Here is a 24,715-nt window from a genome sequence, read left to right on the forward strand (position 1 = left end):
TTTAGTTAAGGCAAAATATTCAGCAACCCATTGATGACAATATATAGTCCACAGGAAAGTCTTTAGAGCCTGCCTAGTACAGTAGCTGGGTAGAGATAGGAAAGATACAAGGTATTCACAAGTCAAGGAAAGTCTTTTGACACAACTCCTACAAGGGAGTTGCAATCAGGAGCTTGTGACTGTACTAAACCAAGTACCGTATAAGACGACTGGGCGTATAAAACGACCCCCCAACTTTTGAGATGATTTTCAAGATTTTTCGTCTTATACGCCGGAAAATCAGCGAGCCCGGGAAGGCACACCCTCCCCTCTCACTGTGGAGGAAGCAGGGCAGGCTGGCGTCTGGCGGGAGCCGGCAGGGCAGTCCTGCGCACGCGCGTGCGCACAAGACTGCCCTGCCGGCTCCCGCCCGACGCTCTTCCCTCTTGAGGCAGCATCGCTCCCCGGCTCCTAAGGAGTCCTCGGGGATGCTGCCTCAAGAGGGAAGGACTGCCCTGCCGGCTCCCGCCCGACGCCGGACAGCTCCGCCGATGCTGCTTCAAGAGGGAAGAGTGTGAGGCGCCTGCCATGGCTCTTGAGGCAGCATCCCTGAGGACTCCTTAGGAGCCGGGGAGCGATGCTGCCTCAAGAGGGAAGAGCGTCGGGCGGGAGCCGGCAGGGCAGTCCTGCGCGTGCGTGCGTGTGCAGGACTGCCCCGCCGGCTCCCGCCAGACGCCAGCCTGCCCTGCTTCCTCCACAGTGAGAGGGGAGCGCGTGCCTTCCTGGGCTTGCTGATTTTCCGGCGTATAAGACGACTGGGCGTATAAGACGACTCCCCAACTTTTGAGGTGATTTTCATGGGTTAAAAAGTCGTCTTATACGCCAGAAAATATGGTAGCTCTTTCATAGAAGAACAAAATTGAAGGATTCTGGAATCCCTGGGGCAGCCAAGCATAGTACATTGGAGTTTCTGATAGATGAAAGGAAACAGATACGGTATTGTATATTAGGATATAGACAACCTAAAAAAAGACCAAAGATTCACAAAAGAAAAGCGAGATGCATCTGGTGGAACAGAAGCAAGGACTATGCTGGGAACAGGAATAATAAGATGAATTGGAATCACAAACTGGTTTACATATCTAAAATCTTGGAACAAAATGGAAAAGATGAGTCTCTTATTGAGTCACCATTTGGCCTTTGGAACCAGCAGAGTGGATGTGCTGGTGTGTCAGAAAGTAGGTACCAAAATTCTTTGAGTGAGATAGGAGGCTGTTAGAGTAGCCATCCTCCTCCTATTCTTCCCGAGAAATTGTATACAGGTAGTCCTTGTTTAACATTAACATGTTCAGTGACCATTTGAACATGGGGTACTTATAGCAGATCCTTGTGGATGAAGCTGTTGCAGCATCTCCATGGTCATGGAATTGCAATTTGGCATGCTTGGTGATTGGCTTGCAATTATGACATCACAGTATGCCATGGTCACATGATCACTATTTGCAACCATTACTGCTGACATCTGACAAGCAAAGTCAATGGGGAAGTCTCCAGAAGGTTGCAAATGATGATCACGGGACATGCGACTATGTGGGATTTGCCCAACAAGGACAACTGGAACCACCGGAAATGGCATTGTAGGTCAGAGCCATCATATGATGTTGTACCTTATGACCACATTGCTTCTTGAAAGTTCGAGTCACAGTGATTGTCAATAATAATAATAATAATAATAATAATAATAATAATAATAATAATAATAATAATAATAATAATTTTATTTGTATACTGCCCTTCTCCCGAAGGAGGGCGGTGAACAGGGCAATAAATACTAAAATACAAAGATACAAAAATTAAGAAAAGATTAAACATAATACCCAATACAATACAACAATAAATACAATACGTTAAAAGCAATAATAAAACCCAAACCCATCAGACCAGGCGGGCTTGTTCAAACAAGTAGGTCTTTAGATCACGTCGGAAGGAGCGAAGGTCGGGCGCCATCTGGAGCTCAACCGGTAAGTGGTTCCACAAATCCGGCGCACCCACAGAGAAGGCCCTCCCCCTGGGGGCCACCAGGCGACATTCTCTGACCGGTGGCACCCTGAGGAGGCCCTCTCTGTGGGAGCGCACTGGGCAGAGGGAGGTTGATGCCGGCCGCAGGTGCTCTCTAAGGTACTCCGGACCCATGCCATGTAGGGCTTTAAAGGGCATTACCAGCACCTTGAATCTCACCCGGAAGACAACTGGAAGCCAATGCAGCTCACGGAGCAAAGGTGTAACATGGGAGTATCGGGAGACTCCCAACATGACTCTCGCGGTTGCATTCTGCACCAGTTGGAGCCTCTGAGTGGTCCTCAAGGGCAACCCCATGTAGAGAGCGTTGCAGTAGTCTAACCGAGAGGTCACGAGCACATGAGTGACCGTACGCACGGCATCCCGGTCTAGATAGGGCCACAACTGGCGCAACTGGCGTACCAGGCGAACCTGGGCAAAAGCCCCCCTAGTCACAGTTACTAAATGATCTTCAAAAGAAAGCTGTGAGTCTAGGAGGACTCCCAAGTTGCAGGCCCTATCTATGGGGGGTAATAACTCACCCCCCATAGAAAGAGATGGAATATTCTGAATTTCCCGAGATGCTGGTACGCACAGCCACTCAGTCTTGTCAGGGTTGAGCCGAAGCCTGTTCCTCCCCATCCGGACCCGAACCGCCTCCAGGCAACGGGACATCACATCGAGGGCATCACTGGGGTGGTTTGGGGTCAAAATAAAAAGCTGGGTATCATCAGCATACTGATGATTCCCAACTGCAAAACCACAAATGATCTCACCCAGCGGCTTCATATAGATGTTGAACAGGAGAGGCGAGAGGACCGACCCCTGAGGAACTCCACAAACGAGAGGCCTCGAGGCCGACCTCTGCCCCCCTGCCAACACCGACTGCGAACGTCCCAGGAGATAGGAGGAGAACCACTGAAGAACCGTGCCTCCCACTCCCAATCCCCTGAGACGCCGCAGCAGGATACCATGGTCGATGGTATCAAAAGCCACTGAGAGGTCTAATAGGACTAGGACAGAGGAGTATCCCCTGTCCCGAGCCCTCTAGAGATCATTCACCAGAGCGACCAATGCCATCTCCGTGCTGTACCCGGGCCTGAAGCCCGATTGGTACGGGTCTAGATAATCAGCTTCATCCAGGAGCAGAGGGAGCTGATGCGCCACCACGCTCTCAACAACCTTCGCAAGAAAGCAAAGGTTGGAGACCGGACGAAAGTTGTTTAACACAGCTGGGTCCAAGGCAGGCTTCTTGAGGAGAGGTCTCACCACCACCTCCTTCAAGACGGCGGGGAAACTACCCTCACTCAAAGATGCAGATATCACTGCCTGGAGCCAGCCTCATGTCCCCTCCCGAGCCGCGTAAACCAGCCAGGAAGGGCACGGGTCCAATAAACACGTGGTGGAGCTCAGCCTCCCCATAATCCTGTCCACTTTCTCTGGAGTCAAACTCTTCCCAGATAACATTGACAAGACCACCCATGTCTTGATCGTCAGACTCTGCCCAGTCAGAGTCCAAACCGGTCCGAATCCGAGCGATTTTGTCCGACAGATGTTGGCTAAACTCCTCGGCACAACCCTGCAAGGGTTCCTCCCTCACCTCCTGATTAAGGAGGGAGCGGGTCACCCTAAACAGGGCGGCCGGGCGGTTATCTGCGGACGCGATGAGGGTGGCGAAGTAATTAGACCTTGCCACCCTCATCGCCGCGAGATAAGACCTGATACAGGATCTTAGTCGCAATCGGTCGGATTCAAACCAGCTGGATCTCCAACAGCTCTCTAGGCCCCGTCTCCGATGCTTCATCTCCCAAAGCTCCGCGGAAAACCATGGAGCCCACTGGGATCTGCACTGGGTCAGGGGCCGCAAGGGTACAACTCGATCGAGTGCCTCCGTGGCTGCCTTTTCCCAGGCTTCCACTAAGGCATCCACCGAGTTGTGAGCAAAGGAGGCAGGTGGGGACCCCAGCGCTGCCTGGAACCTGTCAGGGTCCATTAAGCGCCTGGGGTGGAACCATCTAGTTGGTTCAACAAGCCCACGGCGGGGAGTGGCAAAACGGAAGACCAGCCACAGGAGATGATGATCGGTCCATGACAGGGGCAAAACAATTGGGGAACCCCCACCAAGATCATGTAACCACCGTCCAGATAGAAAAACCAAATCAAGGGTGTGGCCCCCCACATGAGTCGGTCCCTGAATTACTTGTGTCAGGTCCATGGAAGCCATGAACTCCCGAGCTAACTCAGATGATCCTCCCAGGGATGGTAGATTGAAGTCACCCAAAACCATAAGTTTGGGGAACTCAATCACCAGCCCCAAGAGGATATCAAGAAGCTCAGGCAGGGCTGCTGCTGTGCGACTAGGCGAAAGGTACACCAGCAGCAAGCCCAACTGCGCCCTAGGACCACATCTCAGGAGGAGGGACTCACACCCAACTATTTGGACAACGGTGGCCTCCTGCGGGCACAAGGTCTCCATCATAACTATTGCCACTCCCCCGCCCCTACCCTGAGCCTGAGGCTGGTGCAGCACCCGGAAACCTGGTGGGCAAAGATCAACCAGAGGAATACCACCCTCTGGGCCCAACCAGGTCTCCGTGATGCAAGCCAGGTCCGCATGCTCACCCTCAACCAGATCCCGGATGAGAGAAGCCTTATTGACAACGGACCTGGCATTCAAGTACTCCGGCCGGAGCTCAGGTGGCTGCACATCCTCACTCCCGGAACCTCGGGGCAAAAACAGAGGGTCGGAGCGCCTCACCGCTTGGAAATAGCAGAGACACACTCCCGAATGTCGATACGGCCCTCTGTTCGTACACCTGCTGCCATTCCCTAACATCGTGGGAATAGGTAGTCCCACGACCCGCTCCAGAGCGGAGGCAACCAACCCCAGCTCCCCCCCATGTGATCAATCCCGGACCTGGCCTGAACAACAGTAAGCAAGGACTACTTTGGAATATTGAAGGAGTTTTTCCAGAGGCACTTTAATTTTGACCAGCACCCACCTCTGCCAGCAAGATTGTCCTGAAAAAGGGGGGAAGGATGCAGTGTCTCTAACCTGTAAATTATATTATTAAATTACAATATACAAGTCCATGTCCATACACAATATATATTGAATCTATGCAATATATTTCATCTAATAGTTGATTTGATTATAGTAAAATTAGTTAGAATGGCAAAAATGAAAATGGCACTATAAATGCAATAGATTATTAAATTAAAGCAGTCTTTAAGAACAATCACTGTTGGAATGTTACCTTTTCTGGATGTAAGAGTGTCTTCTAATGTCTTTGTTTCATTTTTAAGCACATTTAATGTTATAATCAACATTTCTTTGTGTTTAAATGTTTTATGACTGAGCTAACAGCTTACAGTATTTCCCTGGGAAAGTGTTTTGGGGAGGAGAGACGTATTTTTCTACTTTAATGTGAACTTCCTACTGGATAGCTACCTGGATGGGCATTGGCATTCAAGACCATTTGGATACCCACTGACATTGCCCATCCTAGCCTTAGTCACCCCCCACCCCCAATATGTTTGATTTGCCAGTTTCTGGTCTCAGCTGATTATGTCTTTCCTTCTCCCCCCCTCTGCTCTGTCGCTATCCCTTTCTTTTCCTTTTCTCAGTCCCTTTTGGAAACCCATGATTCTGTTGCCTCTAAGAGCTACGAGACTCCACCACCCAGTCCTGTCCTGGACCCCATGTTCAACAACCAGCCAGTTCCACCAGATGCTGTACGCATGGTGGGAATTCGTAAGACTGCTGGCGAACACCTGGTGAGCAAATACCTTCTATAGGTTGGATTTTATACCAGTTGTTGGCTTATGTATAGTGTCAGCACAAATTATGTTCAAAAACATAGAACAAAATCGTTGCCCCAAAGAGCTTACCATCTAATATTTGACACCTGAAGAAAGTGTTACAAAACAAAAGAAGGTTTGATATAAGCAGATTTATGTTGTTTGATGAGAATGAAAATTCATCTTTTGTTAATGGAGAGGACTGAGTCTAATTGTTTAGAAATAAATATCTAATTGTTTAGAAATAAATTATTTCCAAATCACCAGACAGTGCAGTCTATTCCTGAGTGAATATAAATTTATATAAATTGCTAGCCAGTTATCCAGCTACATGATATGGGACGAAAATGTAGAGAGGAACTGAAAGATCACAGAGTGAGGAATGCTTAAAGTTTTGAAAATGTCTGACTTAGAAAAAGGGAATAGAAAGGAAGAGAATTCGTTGTCATTATAATTTCTGCTTCTAATTTTGCTGTCATCTATCATTGCTTTTAAAGTGTTTCTGAACTGTTTTATTTAGTTTTACTTATGTACTACATTTTAAATGGACATATACTTCCCATAGAATTCCTGGCAGGGTTCACCACAGACCAGCTGATGCCTCTAACATCTATTGCTGTGAAAGTGCTTTGGAAAATTCACTTTTATGAAATCCTGTATAACATTTACAATTTTTCATTATGTAGTAGAATATATTAACTATATGATATTTTAGGTTTTCCTATTCAAGATGTGTTGGCTATCTGTCCACATTTCATTTCCCCCTCTTTATTATCTTTATCATTAAAGAATATCATTATCTTATATTCTTTATAGATATTAAAACATGTATTTGAAAAATAAAAAAGAAAAGGAAAATTCACCTTTAAAAAAAAAGAATATGAAGCTTGGAGAAGCTTAGGAGGACTTCTACATGTTCTTCTTAGCCAGTCTCAAACTGTCTCCCTTCCCAATACATCAACCTACTGCATTTTGCAATTCATGAGGGAGGTATCTAAGGGATGAGTAATAGATGCTCTTGGTAACTGAACGGAAAATGCGAAACATTATGTGAATATTAGAAAGGTAAAGACTCTTAGCTCCCCCATCAAGTCCTGCTGTGCTATCTCATTGTAGTGTGTGTGTGTGTGTGTGTGTGTGTGTGTGTGTGTTTGTGTGTGTGTGTGTCTGTGTCTGTGTCTGTGTGTCTGTGTGTTCTAGGAAGGGATAAGTAAGCAACTAAATCAATGGATCATTGAGCATATCCTACCTGAATTCTCAAGGCATGAATGACCAGGCTCAAATTATCCTACTATGGACACATTATGCAAAGTTGTAGCTTCCTAAGGAAGGGTCTCATGCTGAGAAAAGTGGAAGGAGAGAGCAGAGAAGGATCAGCAGCAAGAGTGGTGTGCTGGGTTACAGTGGAGATAGATGCACCATTGGAAGATCTGAAGGACCAGGCTGGGGACAGATGTTTGTTGAAGAAAATCTATGTGTTAAGAAGTATCTATGACCTAATGGCATGTAATCATCACCATCAAAGACTTTTGAATTAAAGTCAACTCCTGGAAACTACATCTTATTTTCTTAAAAATAACAGGGAACTAGTATGTCATTCTTTCATTCAAGAGGTAGGTTTTTTTAAAAAAATTCCCAGCCTAGCCTATAGCCTAACCAAGTTTGACTTTAGCTTAGAGTTGCTTTTTTTCAAATCATCCAAGGTCCCTGGGTTTGCATTTGTTTCTCTCCTCCTAGGGTGTGACTTTCCGTGTGGAGCGTGGTGAGCTGGTTATTGCACGTATCCTACACGGTGGCATGATTGATCAGCAGGGGTTGCTGCATGTGGGTGATATTATCAAGGAGGTGAATGGGCAAGAGGTGGGCAGTGATCCACGAGCCCTCCAAGAAGTGCTAAAAAATGCAAGTGGAAGTGTTGTACTCAAGATCCTGCCCAGTTATCAGGAGCCGCATCCACCACGCCAGGTAGGAGAAGTAATCCCACATCCTCAGTATGATACTGCTACTTGTGATCATTATTCTTCCTAATTAGAGTAAAATATGGAACATATCTTTCATAGTATTTATTATTTTATACATCTAGAAAAGCAAAAACAAAATAAGTGAACCCATATAAAATAAAAGAAGACATTAAAGATCTATTATATTAAAAGGAAAGGAAAAATGCTAATTCAATTATAACAGTGCTAATTATGTTTATTTAAGAACTGCTACAACTCATCTTTAGCAACAAATCTTGACCACGTAAAATTATATCATCCAACTGATATTCTGAAAAGAGTCCATTCAAAAAGTGAAAGGTGACATTTTTATCAAGCCAATCTTTGGTATCCAGTACACATATGTCTTTCCAGGAACATATGATAAATTTTGACAACAGTTGAAGCATGATTAATTCAAATTTCTTAATAAATAGAGAAATTTCAATGTTTTGGAATATAACTTAGCAACATAGCTTAAATCAGCTCCCTGAATTTGATTCACCATAGCATGAATAGTAAACCAATAAAAAACAAAACAAGGAATATCCAAAGCAGAGTTTGATATTATTGTTTTTTAAAAGTTAATTGGTCCAGTGATCTGCATATAATTTTGATTACAGGTAGTCCTTGATTTACAACCATTTGTTTAGTGAACATTCAAAGTTACAGTGGCACTGAAAAAAGTGACATGACATTTTTTCACACTTATGACCATTGCAGCATCCCCACATGGTCACATGATCAAAATCCAGACTTTTGGTAACTCTCTCATATTTATGATGGTTGCAGTGTCCCGGTATCATGTGATCACCTTTTGTGACCTTCTGACAAGCTAATGGGGAAGTTAGATTCACTTAACAACCATGCTACTTACTTAACAACTGCAGTGATTCATTCAACAACTATGGCAAGAAAGGTTGTAAAATAGGGCAACAGAAATTTTGGGCTCAGTTGTGGTCATAAGTTGAAGACTACCTGTAATTAATCTTGTGCTAAGATTATAAGAAAGGTAATTGGGTGTTAAAATGTGAGATCACTGATTTTGTAGTATAGGAAACTCCAGTTCTCTATTCTAAATTTCTTATATATCATTCGTATCTATTTCAGTAGGGCAGAGCTTTTTAACCAGTGGTACTTTGGCACCTGGCCGGTAGTATGTGACCGTCCTAGAGATGTGGTAGTGGAGGGGAGAGGAATGAGCTGAAGTGGCAGCAGCGTTGCAGAAGCCTTGAGGGAGAGACAGATGGAGCTGCAGGGCTGTCAGGGGTCGGCAGAGGCCCCAGGATTTGTGCACGTGGCTTCAAGCTGTTCGGTGCTTCTGCAGAACTGTCGGGTCTCAGCGCCAGGCTCCAGCTGATTGGTGCTTCCGAAAGCAGCCCTTAGCTAAAGGTGCACGGAAAAGGAGAGGGGAGGAGAGAGGAAACGATATAAAAAGAGGAGGTTTTGGCAGGAAAGGGCCAGTGAGGAGCTGCCCCCGCCCTGCCCCTGGGCACGCGCACAGGAAGCGGCAAGCGCCCGCTGTCCCTGCTGACCGCTCAGAAAGAAGAGAGGCCAGCCAAGGCTGACCGGGTGCTGATTTACAACCTCATAGCTAACATCAAAGCCAGAACGCGCTCAGACTTAGATCCACGGGGCAGCCCTGGAACCAGCCTTGCTGCCTCACCCACCCCTTGGGCCCATGCATAGGAGGAGGCAGTGATCACGTGGGGCCCAGTACCCCTGGGGGCCACATTCTGAGCGCTTTGCAGGTTTATTTTTTTAAGCTGCCCAACTTTCCAGGCAGGAGCCTTCCCATTTTGACCCCTCCCCTCATCCTTGCCTCTGTGCCTGAAGGGCCTCTGCCTGGCTCTCTGCTCACTTCTCCCAGACCATTGCATGTGTTTGTTTGTGTTTGTGTGTGTGTGTGTGTGTGTGTGTGTGTGTGCATGCATGGAGGGGTCTCACCTCTTGCAGCCCAATGCTGTGGCATTGGGGAGAAAAAGAAAGGGAGAGATAAGAGAAGCTGGGAGCTTCTTGCAGCCTTCCATGGGGCTGGGGGTGGGAGCTGAGGGGTGCAGGGCATGATGTGATTGGTGACATGTTGAGAAAAAGAAGCAAATACTCCAAAAAACAGCTTTCATTAGTTTACAGCCTGCCATCACAGAAGGTCTCTGTTGAGGGCACAGGGCTGCAAGGGGTGAGACCCTCCTGCCAACACACACACACACACACACACACACACACAGAGAGAGAGAGAGAGAGAGAGAGAGAGAGAGAGAGAGAGAGAGAGAGAGAGAGAGAGGAGGGAGGGAGGGAGGGAGGGAGGGAGGGAGGGAGAGGGAGAGGGAGAGAGAGAGAGAGATGCGCAGGTCTAGGATAGGTGAGCTGAGAGCCACACAGAGGCAACAACAGGGGGGAGGGGTCAAAATATGAAGCCTCTGCCCACCACTGCCTGCCTGTTTCCACCTCTGCCCGGAGCCTCTAGCAGTTTAAAAAAAAGGGAAGGAAGGAAGGAAGGAAGGAAGGAAGGAAGGAAGGAAGGAAGGAAGGAAGGAAGGAAGGAAGGAAGGAAGGAAGGAGGAAGGAAGGAAGGAAGGAAGGAAGGAAGGAAGGAAGGAAGGAAGGAGATTATAATGAGAAGGAGGGAGGGTCTGAGGGAAGTCCTGCCTCAGCACTTGGCCACAACCAACCCTGCTTTCCTTTTGCCATCCCCTTGTCCCCTCCTCCTGACTCTCCTGGTGGTCTTCCATCCTATTGCTGAGGATGCTTTGGTTACAAAGCCAGGGCTCCTCATATGGAGAGGGATTGGGCCTCCCTCTGGCCCACACATTTTGCCCTCCCGCACACACCATGAGCAACCTGGCCAAGGAGAGCAAGCCAAGCAGCAGCCTCAAGGAGAAGCTAAGTGCAGCTGCCCCCCCCCTTGGGGAAGGCTGGGCTGAGGTGGGCGCTTGCTCTCCACTGCCCAGGGCTCTGGTCAGCCTGCACTGCCCAGGGGTCCTCCGGGTGGCCTGAGAGCAAAGGAACCACCACCAAAGAAATTAAAACTGGTACTTTTTTTCCTTTTTTTAATGGTTTGTAACATTTTATTAGATTATGGAATAAAATACAAAAATACAAAAGCAAATAGTAGGACATAGTGGGGAGGAAGAAGAGGGGAAAAGTGAGGGGGACAAGGAAGGGAAAAAGAAAAGATACTGACTTCTGACTTCCTCTGTTGCAGTAGAAGGAAGCATTAACATTGAACCTCAACTTTTTACTTTTCCGTAATATTATAAACTAGCCATTTCTATAACAACAAATAAATCTAATCAGTAAAACCCAAAATCCACCCCCCTTTTTTCCCCAGTCATCACGCTTTTGACATCTTGCTAAACACTGGTGGTACTCGAATATTGTCATGTCCTAAAAGTGGTACAATCTGTGAAAAGGTTGCAGTAGGGTTTTAAAAGTGTTGATAAAAAGATTCTTGATTTATCTCCTGGGGGAAAAAATCATCTCCACTACATCCAAGTTCACAGGGATTTCCAAGAAAGCCAATGTATTTGAGCTCAAGAATGTAACCATTTTTTTTCAACTGTATTGCTGTTCAGTTATTTCTGAATGATCAGAACTTGTTAAATAATGGTTGCAAGGAGTAATTCAATTTTTTTTTCATTTGATTCACTAACAGAGTTAGGAAATCTGATGTCCTTCAAGTGTCTCTATAAACATTTTAAATTAAAGAAAATTAAAAAGTACATCAATATATAGAGAGGTGAAACAAGGGACTGTTCCTCCTCTTAGAGTTGGCGTGGAGCATCAGTCTTAAAATGTGCTTAACCAGGAAGGGAAAATGCCAGAGATTCATAACTTGAATGGGATCATGGGCCAAAGTGAATGAAAGTGACATATCAGAAATCAACATGTGTGTTTATTCTAATTGTAGCTGAATGCTGTCATTCTTTATTCCTGACAAGTTCTGCTTAGGGGAAAGAGACACATCTGGGCACTTAGCCTGTCCTAGTCCTCCCCACCCCTGTTTTCCCGTAGCCAAAATACTTTTCATTCTGCTCCACCACATAGAGCTTTCTTTATGTCATGCAGAGAGATTTAAACACGAATTAATGCATGAGTGTTTGGGGCAAAGTGGTGTAAGAATTTAATAAGCAGATGTCAACTCAGTTATGTATGGTCCACTAATGTCATCATGACAATGAAAAACTACAGGTTTCCCACACATTCCTTTGCTAATATAATCCTAGAGGAGTTGATAAGTGCTATGAGCAAATTCCTGCTTAGAAGTCAAAGGTTTAAACTGAGCTGTTCTTCAGCATAAACCAGTCTTGTCTCATAGTTCTTCAGAGTACAGAAGAACATGGAAAAAAAACTCCCTAGGGCTCTTCAAAACTGATCAATATTTGTTTGTTTGCCATATAAGCAGGTACCACTAACTGTATAAAAGTTAACCTTAAACCTGTATCTGTCCATATGTGTTGGGATTACAAATCTCATAATTCTCCACCAGTATGACCAAAAGAAGGTCTGGAGGAACATTGTCCGCGGGGTTGCGATGGGTCAGACACGACTTTGCAACTAACAATAACATGACCAAAAGAAGTTCCTGTACTTGTGGAAGGAGCAGGCTGAGAAAGATTGGAACATAAGATTGGACTATAAAATCAGATTAGTACATTGCACTAAGCCAAAGTTAAATAATAGTGGTTTATTCAATAAACTACAATTGGTAAAATTATAGATAAAGGTAAAGGTTCCCCCGCACATGCATGCTAGTCGTTTCCGACTCTAGGGGCTGGTGCTCATCTCCATTTCAAAGCCAAAGAGCCAGCGCTTGTCCAAGGACGTCTCCATGGTCATGTGGCCAGCATGACTAAGACGCCAAAGGCGCACGGAACGCTGTTACCTTCCCACCGGAGTGGTCCCTATTTTTCTACTTGCATTTTTTACGTGCTTTCGAACTGCTAGGTTGGCAGAAGCTGGGACAAGTAACAGGCGCTCACTCTGTTACGCGGCATTCGGGATTCGACCCGCCAAACTGCCGACCTTCTGATGGACAGGCTCAGCATCCTAACCCACTGAGCCACCGCGTCCCTTGGTAAAATTATACAAGACCATAAATCAAAACCAGATAAACCACACTGTGAGAAGCTCCTGCAGACATTTGTTTCTTGTCTTCCATTCTCCAGTTCTATCCAATCCAAACTTATTAAGTTACCTTTAGTATATTGCATGAAACCTGTAAACAGGTGCCCATGTTCTTTTCTACTGCCAGTGTCTATAGGGACATTCATCATCACCTGATTACCTCTTTTTATTTAAATTTAAATTTAAGTTTCTGTGGAACTTTGATAATATTTATTTGCATTATTTGTTAGACAAGCATGGTAAATCTATCTCTCCAAAAAGAGCAAAATTTTGCTACATTATGTGTAAGTTTTGCCCATTAATATCTTAATATATTGTTATTAGGGGTTAACTTTATTTTTTTTAATGCATATCCTTCTATTAGACAATGGCTGAAATCAAGTTTCTGTCTACCTAGATCATATGTCTCTAAATTTTTAAGGACCTGAGCCTTGGTGGAGCAGTGGGCTAATGCCTCCTTAAGTAACACCAGCTGCCTGCAATTAGTGCAGGTTCGAGTCCCACCAGGCTCAAGGTTGACTCAGCCTTCCATCCTTCCGAGGTAGGTAAAATGAGGACCCAGATTGTTGGGGGCAATTAAGCTGACTTTGTAATAATGCCGCTTGGGAGTGTGTGTGAAAAGCCCTAATAAGCAGGCATATACATAGAATGAAGGCTACTGCTAAGCTTGTAAGCCGCCCTGAGTCTTCGGAGAAGGGCAGGATATAAATGGAATTAAAATAAATAAATAAAATAAATAAATGTGCTTTGGGCATCACCTAAATTGGTTGGAAGGTGACGGCTCTGAATTTTCTGTTATGGTAGATGTAGCCAATCAGTGAACACCAGTTTACCAGAAAATAAATATGTAATCTTTGCTATCCCTTCACTTCTTCAAATGTACTCTATCATTCTCAGTTTACCATTATCTTTTGGGAGGAGAAAGACAGGAAGGTCAGAAATCAGCTAAGCGTGATTGTCATGCTGAGGATTTTTCTTTCTTTTTTGAGTTAAAAATGTTACTAAAGTTTGGATCTTTACTGTATACTAGAGCCAAATATCTCTTTTTTTTGTATTGAAAAATCTATATACTATTAAAGATAGGAGATGCAAAGAACCATATGCATTCCATGAGTTCTGGCTGAAGGTTCATTGGTGTCCCCGCATACCCTATTGAGGACTTCTGTGCTAGCTGCTAATACACCCTTCTTATTTCCCATCAGTGAGCATAACAAATAGATGGTAGCTAATTAAGGCACACAGAAATTCAGCAAGATTTTTTTCCTTCATGTAAATGCATTTGTAAGGCTATACTTGTGTGGAGGAAGCTTCCCTAGCTATAATTGAGTACAGATGCACTTTACTATGGTGAAAAGGTCAGTTGAGAATGGGTAATGTATTTAGCTTTGGGGCTTCAACCTTTTTTGGAAGGGGGATAAAGTTGAGATGGATGAAATGGCCATTGCCTGCCTGTTCCAGGGGGATATTTGAATTCCAGTTTGGAGTGACAATTGTGGATGCAATTTACAACAGAGAAAAAAGACAGAGGAAAGGTTAAATGTGGCTTCCACCTTTGGTCCTCTGATATCAATTGCCTTTTTCCTCACTGTGGCCTTCCATGCTTTGCTAACACAGCCAAATTGTCAAGCTACAGCTAGATGAATTAACTTTTACTAAATTAAAAGTAGCTTCACAGTAAAATATGTCTTGTCATTTTCAGCCTCTGCCTTGGGCTTCCCTGCAATTTATGTTTGGACAGTGACATTAGTCTAATTTCAATATCTCAGACTATTCCTACAACACATGTACAACTATTTTCAGCCAATGAAACCCCAGTCTCCATTTTCTTTTCCAATGACCTACACATCCATTTTTATTTTACTATACCAACAGAATTGAATTCTCAATGCTGTGCATTGTAGAAATGTTGACGGAAAATCCAGAAATGGAGATTTGGGGAAGAGATGAGCTGAAATTTCTTTCTACCTTTGTTGCTGAAGAAGTATTGAGTCTCAGAGTTCCTTTGCAAATCCCAGTCTTTGTTCCAACTCTGCAAGCTTTTGTATGTGGAGGAAGAGGAGTGTGAATGAAATGTCCTGTACAGACAGGCTCAGATATGACTGTTTCCCCAGGGACATCAACGGTTTTGTGCTGGCTGGAGTGCAAATAAAAGGAGTCTATGATGCAGGGGGAAGAAAAAAATAAAAACCCTACAAGTGCTTTTCATTGGCTGCCTTCCACTGCCAGGATCCATTGTTCAAAAAAGAGACAACTGGCAGAATGGATGATCCTATACTAGCCATGCTCTTGTTTTGTGGATTTTTTAATTGTACGTAGGCTATGACTTTGATTGTTGGATTGTTGTTTTCAGGTCACAAGAGGGCTGTTGTTGGCAATGGAGAAAAGTTACATAAAGCCATGTGCATAAGCTATCTCAGTTACCCCAATGTATTCAGATGAAAATGTAGCTAAGAATACGGGTAGCTATTTGCAGGATTCTTTGGATTTTGAGGTTCAGTTCTGGGTTGTGTAAGAAAACATGAATTCTAAGAAAAGCAGCTGAGAAAAAGATGTGGATATGGACGTATTAGGAAAATATACTCATATTAGTCCGAAGAAACTTGTCCCTGAAAATACAGGAATGAATTACTCCATTCTTTACTGCTATTCCTGATGCTACTATGTTCAGTTGTAAATAATTTATTAGTAAATTGTACCAAAGAAAAAGCAACCTCATCTCCTCTCACTTTCATCTTTCAAACAATTTTACTGCATTAGCTTTACATTCTGTATTCCTACCTTTTTGGAGCCAGTTGTGCAATATATGGTGAATCTTGATTTTTTTTTCTTCTGATCAAGAAAAACACAGTAGAGTCAGGAGTCAGGTTTTTTGTGTGCTTACCTTATTGAGGCCTGTAGAAGAATTATTTCCAAACCATTACATTATATCAAGCAAGTCAAAGTAATCAGGCAACAATACTGGATCACAGAATGCTTAATGAGTCAGTAACAGTAAAATCTCAATACACTAAAGATCTCCAGGTTTTGTTTGTTTGATTGTTTCAAACTTGATAAGTTAGAGTTCAGGGACTCTTGATCAGTTCTTTGATTCTCATTCTTCACAGTTATTCTTATCCAACTTATGCTCCTGGGATAAGGGATGAAGAGAAGTTTGTAGCCTTAGAGGGAGTGAAGAGTTATTAATTTATTTATAGTTGTTATGATAAAGCTTGGAAATACATTTCTTTTTTCTGTTCTTTTTATATTCCAACTTTTTCTCTTTTTTCTTGTACTTTTTATTTCTTTCTATTCTATTTTCTTTCAATTTGTTTTAGGTTTTATTATTATAATAATAACAATTCTTAATAAAATTTATATATATGAAACGAAACAATTCTTCTCACACAGCTTCCTTTTCCTCCCTCAGGTATTTGTGAAGGCACATTTTGACTATGATCCAGTCACTGACAACCTCATTCCATGCAAGGAAGCTGGTCTGAAATTTGTAGCTGGAGATCTTCTTCAGATTGTCAATCAGGATGATCCCAACTGGTGGCAGGTATAACCCTTGTGTCTGTTGATGAACCATTTGTAATACTGGGACTTGATATAAGGTCCAGCAAGGACAAAATTCATAACTCTTGTCACTAGGTAGAAGTAGGCAATTTACTAATGTAGAATGTCTTTAGAGTAGTAACAGCTTCCTAATTATTCTTCCAGAACCCTCAGCCATGCCAATATCTTAGAGTTTATTTTTCACTCCTTAACTAGCATGCTATTTGTAAGTGTAATGGAGGGGATCCTGACCAGTTGCTAGTTTATATTAATATCTGTTCCTGGAATAGAAGTGGAGAATGGGGACAACACACGTTGTGTCAGGCAGCAAAATATTTTGAGCCCTTCTTGGTAATTTATAAGTGTTTACTAAAAAGCTTAGCACTACTGTAAAGTTAACGAGCTTCAGTTCAAAGGAACATAATCACAGTCTTCTTATGTTAACCTCTTTCTGTAGTTGTATTCTAGACTGTCTTGTTAGTGAGAGAGTATTTTGGGTAGAACAAGAGAAAAAATTCACAGTAAGTTGAAATCTAAACGGAACAGAATAGAACCAGTAATATCCCCAGCCCCTTCCCACTCAGTTAAACCCCTGATGTTTCCACCATCTCCCATTTTTTGTGGTGAAGTGATAAAATTCCTGCCAATTGCCCTACCTTTTAGCTCCCCTTTCTTATATATTAAGAAATTTTCCCTGCTCATTGCCAGTATATGTTGGAAATTTTTCCAACTTCTGCCAAGCTATCTATTGGGCTTAGAAATATATCATTTTTCTCAAATTTACTCTGTTCTGGATTGCTATAAGAGGTGGTAGGCAGAAGGCAGAAGTCAATATAATATAATATTGCCAGAAGGAAATATAATATAATATTAATATTAAATGGAGAGCAATATGATGATGCTGCCACTGCTGCTAAATGCAGATATGAAGATGCTGCCATTGCTAAAACCTGAAGTGGAGTATGGAAAAGATGTTGACATCAATGCTTTTGACAGAGTTTGTTAAATATGAGTTTATACTTTTTGTTAAAAGTAGTTCCTAACAGTTTTCCACATAACTCTTGAAATCAAATTTGAATTAGGGATGGGTTGAGTATTACCTATACCATATAGGCCATACACTTATTTTGATTGATTCTTATCACAGAGACAGTAATTGAGCTTCCTCAAAGAAATATAAATTTAATATATTTTGAGATTGATGCACGCTGAATTCTGTCAGCCACTTGGTGGCAATTATTTGGAATATCTGCCACTGCAGCAAGACCAGTCTTGTTCCCATTAAACCATCCCATTATTCTTTCTTCCCATGTGGCCTAGTTGCAGTGAGAAAATAAACTTGTAGGTTCATAGAACCTGGGCAACATTATAAATTATCTCCCAATTGTATAAGCCTAGAAGGAGAGAGAGTAGCATAGCCTGGCTATCTATTTAAAAAAGCTCCACAGATGAATTTCCTTGGAATTTAATAGAAATATGGAGAGCCAATGCAAACCACTGAAGACAGAACTGGGCAAGGAAATATAGGCCTTCTTGTAACCACACACACTCTTGAGAATTTTACCAAAGTTTATCTTAGTTGTTGAAGAGGTTTCTAAAGCACAGAATCTAAAGAAACTAAAGAAATTTCCTTAGTTGATGAAGAAGTTTCCTTTGTTATACTAAATGGAAACTGGTAGGAAGAAAATGCAAGAATTTCTCTGCCTGGTCCTGTCTGTTTAAACAAAGGAAATGCCTGTTGAGGACCGAACTTGACCCCTATTCCAGAGGTTCAAACCTCCCTTTGTTTTTGCAGGCCTGCCATGTGGAAGGTGGGAGTGCAGGGCTGATCCCAAGCCAGCTGCTGGAAGAGAAGCGCAAGGCTTTTGTGAAGCGCGACCTTGAAGTCACACCATCTTCAGGTAACAGGCAGAGATCCTATCAGCAGTAGAATTGGAACCACTTAGGGACATGGAAAACAAGATTCTCTATAATGTCAATAAGACCAATAGAAAATTAGTGCTACATGTCCATGTTAGCGATCTGGCTACAAGCATTCATGAACATCAAAGTGTAAACAACAAAAGACAGCCTTGCTGGCTCTGGTCTAAGGCCTGTTTGATCAATGAGCAACCCGATGCAACCCCAAAACTCATAAGTAGCATATGAGGGTGATAGCATCTTATACTGCTACTGTCCAATAGTTGGCATTTAAGATATACTTTATTTCCTTCTGGTCCAGAGATTATATAAAGCTACCAGTGTAATAATGTTTCCTCCGTTTTTTTTCCTCGCCATCTTTCTAAAGAATTGATGTTATCTCAACATTTTTGGCTATGAATTGTATAGTTTAACTGATGCATTTCATTTCAAGGTATTATTTTTATCAGAAAAAAGGATTAGTATCTTCCCCACTTAACTTTCTCCCGTTCAGTGAGCTTTATATTTAATGGAACTGAGCTCAGCCCTCCATGGACTAAGTCCAACATTTTAATCTTTATGCACCAATGATTATTCTCTCTGAACTTACTCTTGGGGGAGACTTTGGGAAGAATTCAGGTTTATTTTTCTTCCAATTTCACAAGTTTAAGTTTGTGGTTAATTTTCTTTGCTTTCTTTCTTTCTTTTTTAATTTTGTCTCTAATTTTGGAGACTTGAGTTAAGCAGCCCTATAAATCTTTAAATAAATAAAGGTGGGTAAATAACGCCACTAACAGATAGCAGTGCTGATGTGCTTGAAGTTCTGTCACTTTTTTAGCATCTTTTTTTTTACCCCTTCCAAAAGGTTCATAAAATGGAGATCTCCAGCGAATATTCCTCAATGCACTTTAAACAATGTGCAGTGATTGAATTTTTGACTGCTGAAGTCTCTCTATTTGGGACAAAAATATATAAAAATAGTGAACTGGGAAAAGCTGATCTCTGAAATCAAGAGCAAAGTATAGGTTGTCCTTGACTTATAACCATTCTTTTAATGACTATTCAAAGTTACAACGGCATTGAAAAAGTGACTTATGACCATTTTTCACAATTACAACTGTTGCAACACAGTTATGTGATCAAAATTTGGATACTTGACCACTGGCATGTATTTATGAGAGTTGCACTGTCTCAAGGTCGTGTGATCACTATTTGTAACCTTCCCAGTCAGCTTCCAACAAGTAAAGTCAATAGGGGAGCCAGATTCAGTTAATGACTGCATGATTCACTTAACAAATGTGATTATTTGCTTAACAACTGTGGCAAAAAAGATGGTATAATGAGGTAAAACTGCCTTCTTTAGCAAGGGAAATTTTGAGCTCAATTGTAGTTGTAAGTTGAAGATTATCTGTAGGTGGCCAGGAAGAGCAACAAAAGAGTTTTACATCATAAAAATTGATGAAATAAATGAAGACAATAAAAAGGGAATTGCAAAACTTAAGTGTTTTGCAGAACTGTATGTGATTCATTACTAACATTCTTCAGCATCAGAAAGTTTATGCAAAAAAGGTTGCTCACATTCTGACAGCAGAGATAACAGCTTCAAGAACTGAAATGTACAGCAGTTGTTGTTGTCATGCAATGAGAAAGAAGGTGATGAATTTTTGTCATAGCATTGTGACAAACCACAAAACATGGGCTTATGATTCTGATTCAGACATGAAGTATCAGTATTGTTATTCAATGGATTTCCTTGAATCTGGCAACACAACTCAGAGGATTACATTGTAATACTTGAAATTTTTAAATAATTAAGCAGAGTTTAAAAACAACAGATTTTTGCGGCAACGTGACAACTCTAGGATTTTTTATGAACCATTCAAGAGGTAACTGCAAAGTTGGATTTCACTGTGTTACCCTATCTGCTATGCAGTCTAGTCTTGGCACTATGCAACTTCAACTTTTTGCCACAATTGAAGAAATACCTTTATGGGCTTCTCTTTATCCAAATGAAGTAGTAGAAATAATTGTACTCTAGACCAAATTGAAGGGACAATCTGTGGAGATTTTTATGACAGCCTTAGGAAACCTGTCCATTGTTGGCAGAGTAGACCAGTGATTATGTGGAAAAGTAAGTAAGGATAACAAAAGAAATAATGTCAAGGTGTATTTTCCTAATCATTTATTAAAATATTTCTATTTGAAATTATGGAGGTGTAAGTATTATTTTTCATTCATGTCTTTTTGTTTTTATTGGTCTTGAGCCTTCCCTGTTTTTCTTGCTCTTCAGTTTTGTGAATTTGTAGCATAGTTAGATAATACTATACTCTGGATTTCTAACAATTTTAAGGGGTGAGATACTTTTTCAGACGGTAATATTAATTATTTTACTTATTTCAAAGTATATAAATCACTGTCTGGCTGCAGTTGGATAATGTGCCTATTAAAGGTAAAGGTAAAGGTTCCCCCGCACATGCGTGCTAGTCGTTTCCAATTCTAGGGTCCGGTGCTCATCTCCGTTTCAAAACCGATGAGCCAGCGCTTGTCCGAGGACGTCTCCGTGGTCATGTGGCCGGCATGACTAGACACCAAAGGCGCACGGAACGCTGTTACCTTCCCACCGTAGTGGTCCCTATTTTTCTACTTGCATTTTTACCTGCTTTCGAACTGCTAGGTTGGCAGGAGCTGGGACAAGTAACAGGCGCTCATTCTGTTACGCAGCACTTGGGATTCGACCCGCCAAACTGTCAACCATCTGATTGACAAGCTCAGCATCCTAACCCGCTGAGCCACCGCGTCCCTATTAGATCACACTAAAGACCTTTAGTTTAACATTTGCTTCAGTGTACAAGATTCAACTAAGATTGGACCATTTTAATGATTCATTACTGCTCACCAATATCATATCATGTAGAGGTCATTTTTTGTTTTATCCCATCAAAAAAACCCCTCAAGCACATAGATAGAATTTGAATTGACAGCTCTTTGATTATAAGCTGAGAACAATTACTATAATTAGACCATTTCTTAAACAGGTTTTTTATTATTAAGGAGCCTTGGTGAAGCAGTGGGCTAATGCCTCCTTAACACCAGCTGCCTGCAATTAGTGCAGGTTCGCATCCCACCAGGCTCAAGGTTGACTCAGCCTTCCATCCTTCCGAGGTAGGTAAAATGAGGACCCAGATTGTTGGGGGCAATTAAGCTGACTTTGTAATAATGCCGCTTGGGGTGTGTGTGAAAGCCCTAATAAGCAGGCATATACATAGAATGAAGGCTACTGCTAAGCTTGTAAGCCGCCCTGAGTCTTCGGAGAAGGGCGGGATATAAATGGAATTAAAATAAAATAAAAAAAAAAATAATTAATTATTTCCTAGAGCTGTCTCATTCTGGAATTTTACTTCTCTTATTCCAGTTTACTGAATTTGCTTCACATTTTCTTTCTTCCTTTGGCAGGGGCCTTGTGTGGAAGCCTTAGTGGAAAGAAAAAGAAAAGGATGATGTATTTGACCACCAAAAATGCAGGCAAGTATAGTACTCATCTAACTAATGCCTGAAGCGAACATAGTTGCAGAAATCCTTGACAAAACACTGTGTCCTGTCATCTTCTCCATCCCAGCCTGTTGTTCACCAAGGTGGTATTTTGAATAGAAGAAAGGTAAGGAGAGGCAAAATTTTCTTTCTTGGCACTATGTTTATTTAAAAATGTACATGGTTGCCTATATTATGCAAAATAATCATAGGTGGTTTACACAGTATCACATATTGTCCCCATACTCTTAACCTTGTTGGACTTGCTTCTATCCTAATCTAGAGCCCAGGTAAAGAGCCAGGTTTCACTCTTCCAAAGGGTTAATAGGGCAGAGATCTTCCAAAACTCAGAGGGGAGGCTCTTCCAGAGGGCACTATGTTTATTTAAAAATGTACATGGTTGCCTATATTATGCAAAATAATCATAGGTGGTTTACACAGTATCACATATTGTCCCCATACTCTTAACCTTGTTGGACTTGCTTCTATCCTAATCTAGAGCCCAGGTAAAGAGCCAGGTTTCACTCTTCCAAAGGGTTAATAGGGCAGAGATCTTCCAAAACTCAGAGGGGAGGCTCTTCCAGAGGGTTGGGGGAACCACAGAAAAGGCATATTCCTGAAGTCCTGCCAAATGACAACATTTAAGCTAGACAACCAGACACTTGCCTGCCTTGTCTGACCTGGTGGAATGGGCAGATACTCTCAGGGAGGAAACCTGGTTTCATGCCATTCTGGCTTTAAATATTTTTGTACAGACTCTTCAAAAGAACAATATGTTTAGAATTTATTATTCTATTTCTCCTACTTCGTGTTTGCTTGCAGAACTGTGAATTTTTAATAGCTAATTTGGGAGATGGAGAGGTCTGGTAGGGTTGGCATTCCTAGTAAATGATGGATTTGGGGAGTTGGAATAGAGGGGTTTGATTTGTCAAATGGTAACTTAGCAATGTTGTCTCCATTTTGATGAATCAGACTGCTTCAAAAGAATAATTTCTTCATATATGGAATATAAGATAAAAATATCAAGCAAATCCATTTTGGCAATTTTTTAAATCTGTCCAAATATTTTTCTTTGGAAAAACTGCCAAGATTGAATTTACCCAGCTCAGCCTAGAGAAATGAACTCTGTAGTCTAACCAGTCTCAGAAGGTCACAGGGACTAGTGACCAGTTAACTCTGCAGTACAGTTAACAGTGATATCTTTCCTCTTCATTGCAGAGTTCGATCGACACGAGCTACTGATCTATGAAGAAGTGGCTCGAATGCCCCCTTTCCGCAGGAAAACTTTGGTGCTCATCGGTGCCCAGGGGGTTGGACGGCGTAGTATTAAGAACAAGATTATCATGTCTGACCAGTCTCAGTATGGAACTACCATCCCATGTGGGTCAGGGCTGTAGTGGAGTTCGGAACAGAGTGTCTTTTGACCATACTTGTTCTCACTGGCTTTCTGTCTAGTCTTCTACTATATTTTAGTAGCATTGTTTAGTTGCAAGGTTGGGCAAGGAGAACTCATAGTAAGTTGGGCAACCTATGATTTTCACCCAACAGCAGACTTCTTCCACTTGAGGAACAGGAGTTATCTGGAGTCAAATCTTACTTAAATACTGACAATGAGGCAAACATCCTTCATTGCATTTGAATATATGGGGCTCGGGGCATGCCTGTGTTTCAAAGGGTTGCCCGTGTTTCCAATTCTCTGCATCTATGGTCTTAAGCCATTAATTCACCTACCTCAGAAATAGCATATTTTATGCATGCTTGTTTTTTATGGAAACCTTTTCTTCATGTAATTTCTTGCTGGGAAATACTAAGCAATGCTAAGATCCTTTTTAGTGGAAAAATATTTTGATTTCATAGATAGGCAGGCTGAGAAGGAATTATGTACCTGAAGCAACCTGTGGATGTAGAAGAAATATGGATTTACTCTTAGTTTTTCAGTTCTCTTCACTTAATGGATTACCTAAGTCCCTATGAAGTTCTGTATAATACTATATAATAGTATATGATGCTTAGTATATCTGGAGACATTACGTTCAAGCCTCAAATGCAACAACAACAACAACAACAACAACAACAACAACAACAACAACAACAACAACATTTCAAACTCACTCCATAGCTCTTTACAGCATTCTCTGGGCAGTTTACAATATAAGCATTATATGCATAATGCCCCCAACAGGTCTTCATTTTACTGACCTCATTTTACCAGGATCTGATATTTGCCTTTTGATTACTCAGCCGTGGGAATTTGCTAAATTAATGCTGGCTCTACTGTATGTTTTGTCCTAGTTTTTGCCATTCTTTCAGAGCAGGAAAGAAAAATATTACAAAATATGGAATGTTTTGTTTCTTACTGATATAGTCAACCTCCTGCCCAATCACTTCATTTGCCTTATTTAATTTACTGGTTATGCAATATGAACTGTGCTTTTTAAAATGCTGTGCTAGCTTTTTTAAACCCTGGGGAGGGGAGGAAGAACACTTTCAAAGTGCTTTAAAAGTGTGCAACAAACCCTTTGTTGACTGGTTTGACGAGCACTTGGAAGAACTTTCCTTTCTCTTTTGTCATGCTATGGGAGATTGTAAACCAGTTGTTTAACTTAAAGAAATTTTGGATGGAGGCATCGTCTGTGATGTTGAACAAGGTGAGAGGCATTGGATCCCCCAGCCTGGATGTTTTTCTCCCCTTTAAACACCATAGAGAAGTGTTTCTTATTTTCAAAGGATATAAATCTCCTAAATATTGTGAGGACAGTTACCATCCCAACTTTATTATGAAACGATTTCACTTAGAAAATTGTGCGAAG

The 24,715-nt window shown here is 42.0% G+C and overlaps 1 protein-coding gene across 1 annotated transcript in view; it reads left to right on the forward strand.

The window, feature by feature from the left end:
- Positions 1-24,715, forward strand: part of LOC308677906 (MAGUK p55 subfamily member 2) — a 78,506-nt gene that overhangs the window by 49,850 nt on the left and 3,941 nt on the right. The window contains exons 5-10 of the mRNA XM_081344608.1: positions 5,665-5,814; positions 7,576-7,803; positions 16,351-16,482; positions 18,274-18,379; positions 21,831-21,908; positions 23,124-23,285. Coding sequence (XP_081200734.1) covers positions 5,665-5,814; positions 7,576-7,803; positions 16,351-16,482; positions 18,274-18,379; positions 21,831-21,908; positions 23,124-23,285 — 856 coding nt within the window. The remainder of the gene's footprint in view (positions 1-5,664; positions 5,815-7,575; positions 7,804-16,350; positions 16,483-18,273; positions 18,380-21,830; positions 21,909-23,123; positions 23,286-24,715) is intronic.

The sequence above is a fragment of the Vipera berus genome, assembly GCF_964194415.1.
Source record: "Vipera berus genome assembly, chromosome: Z".
Classification (NCBI taxonomy): Eukaryota; Metazoa; Chordata; class Lepidosauria; order Squamata; family Viperidae; genus Vipera; species Vipera berus.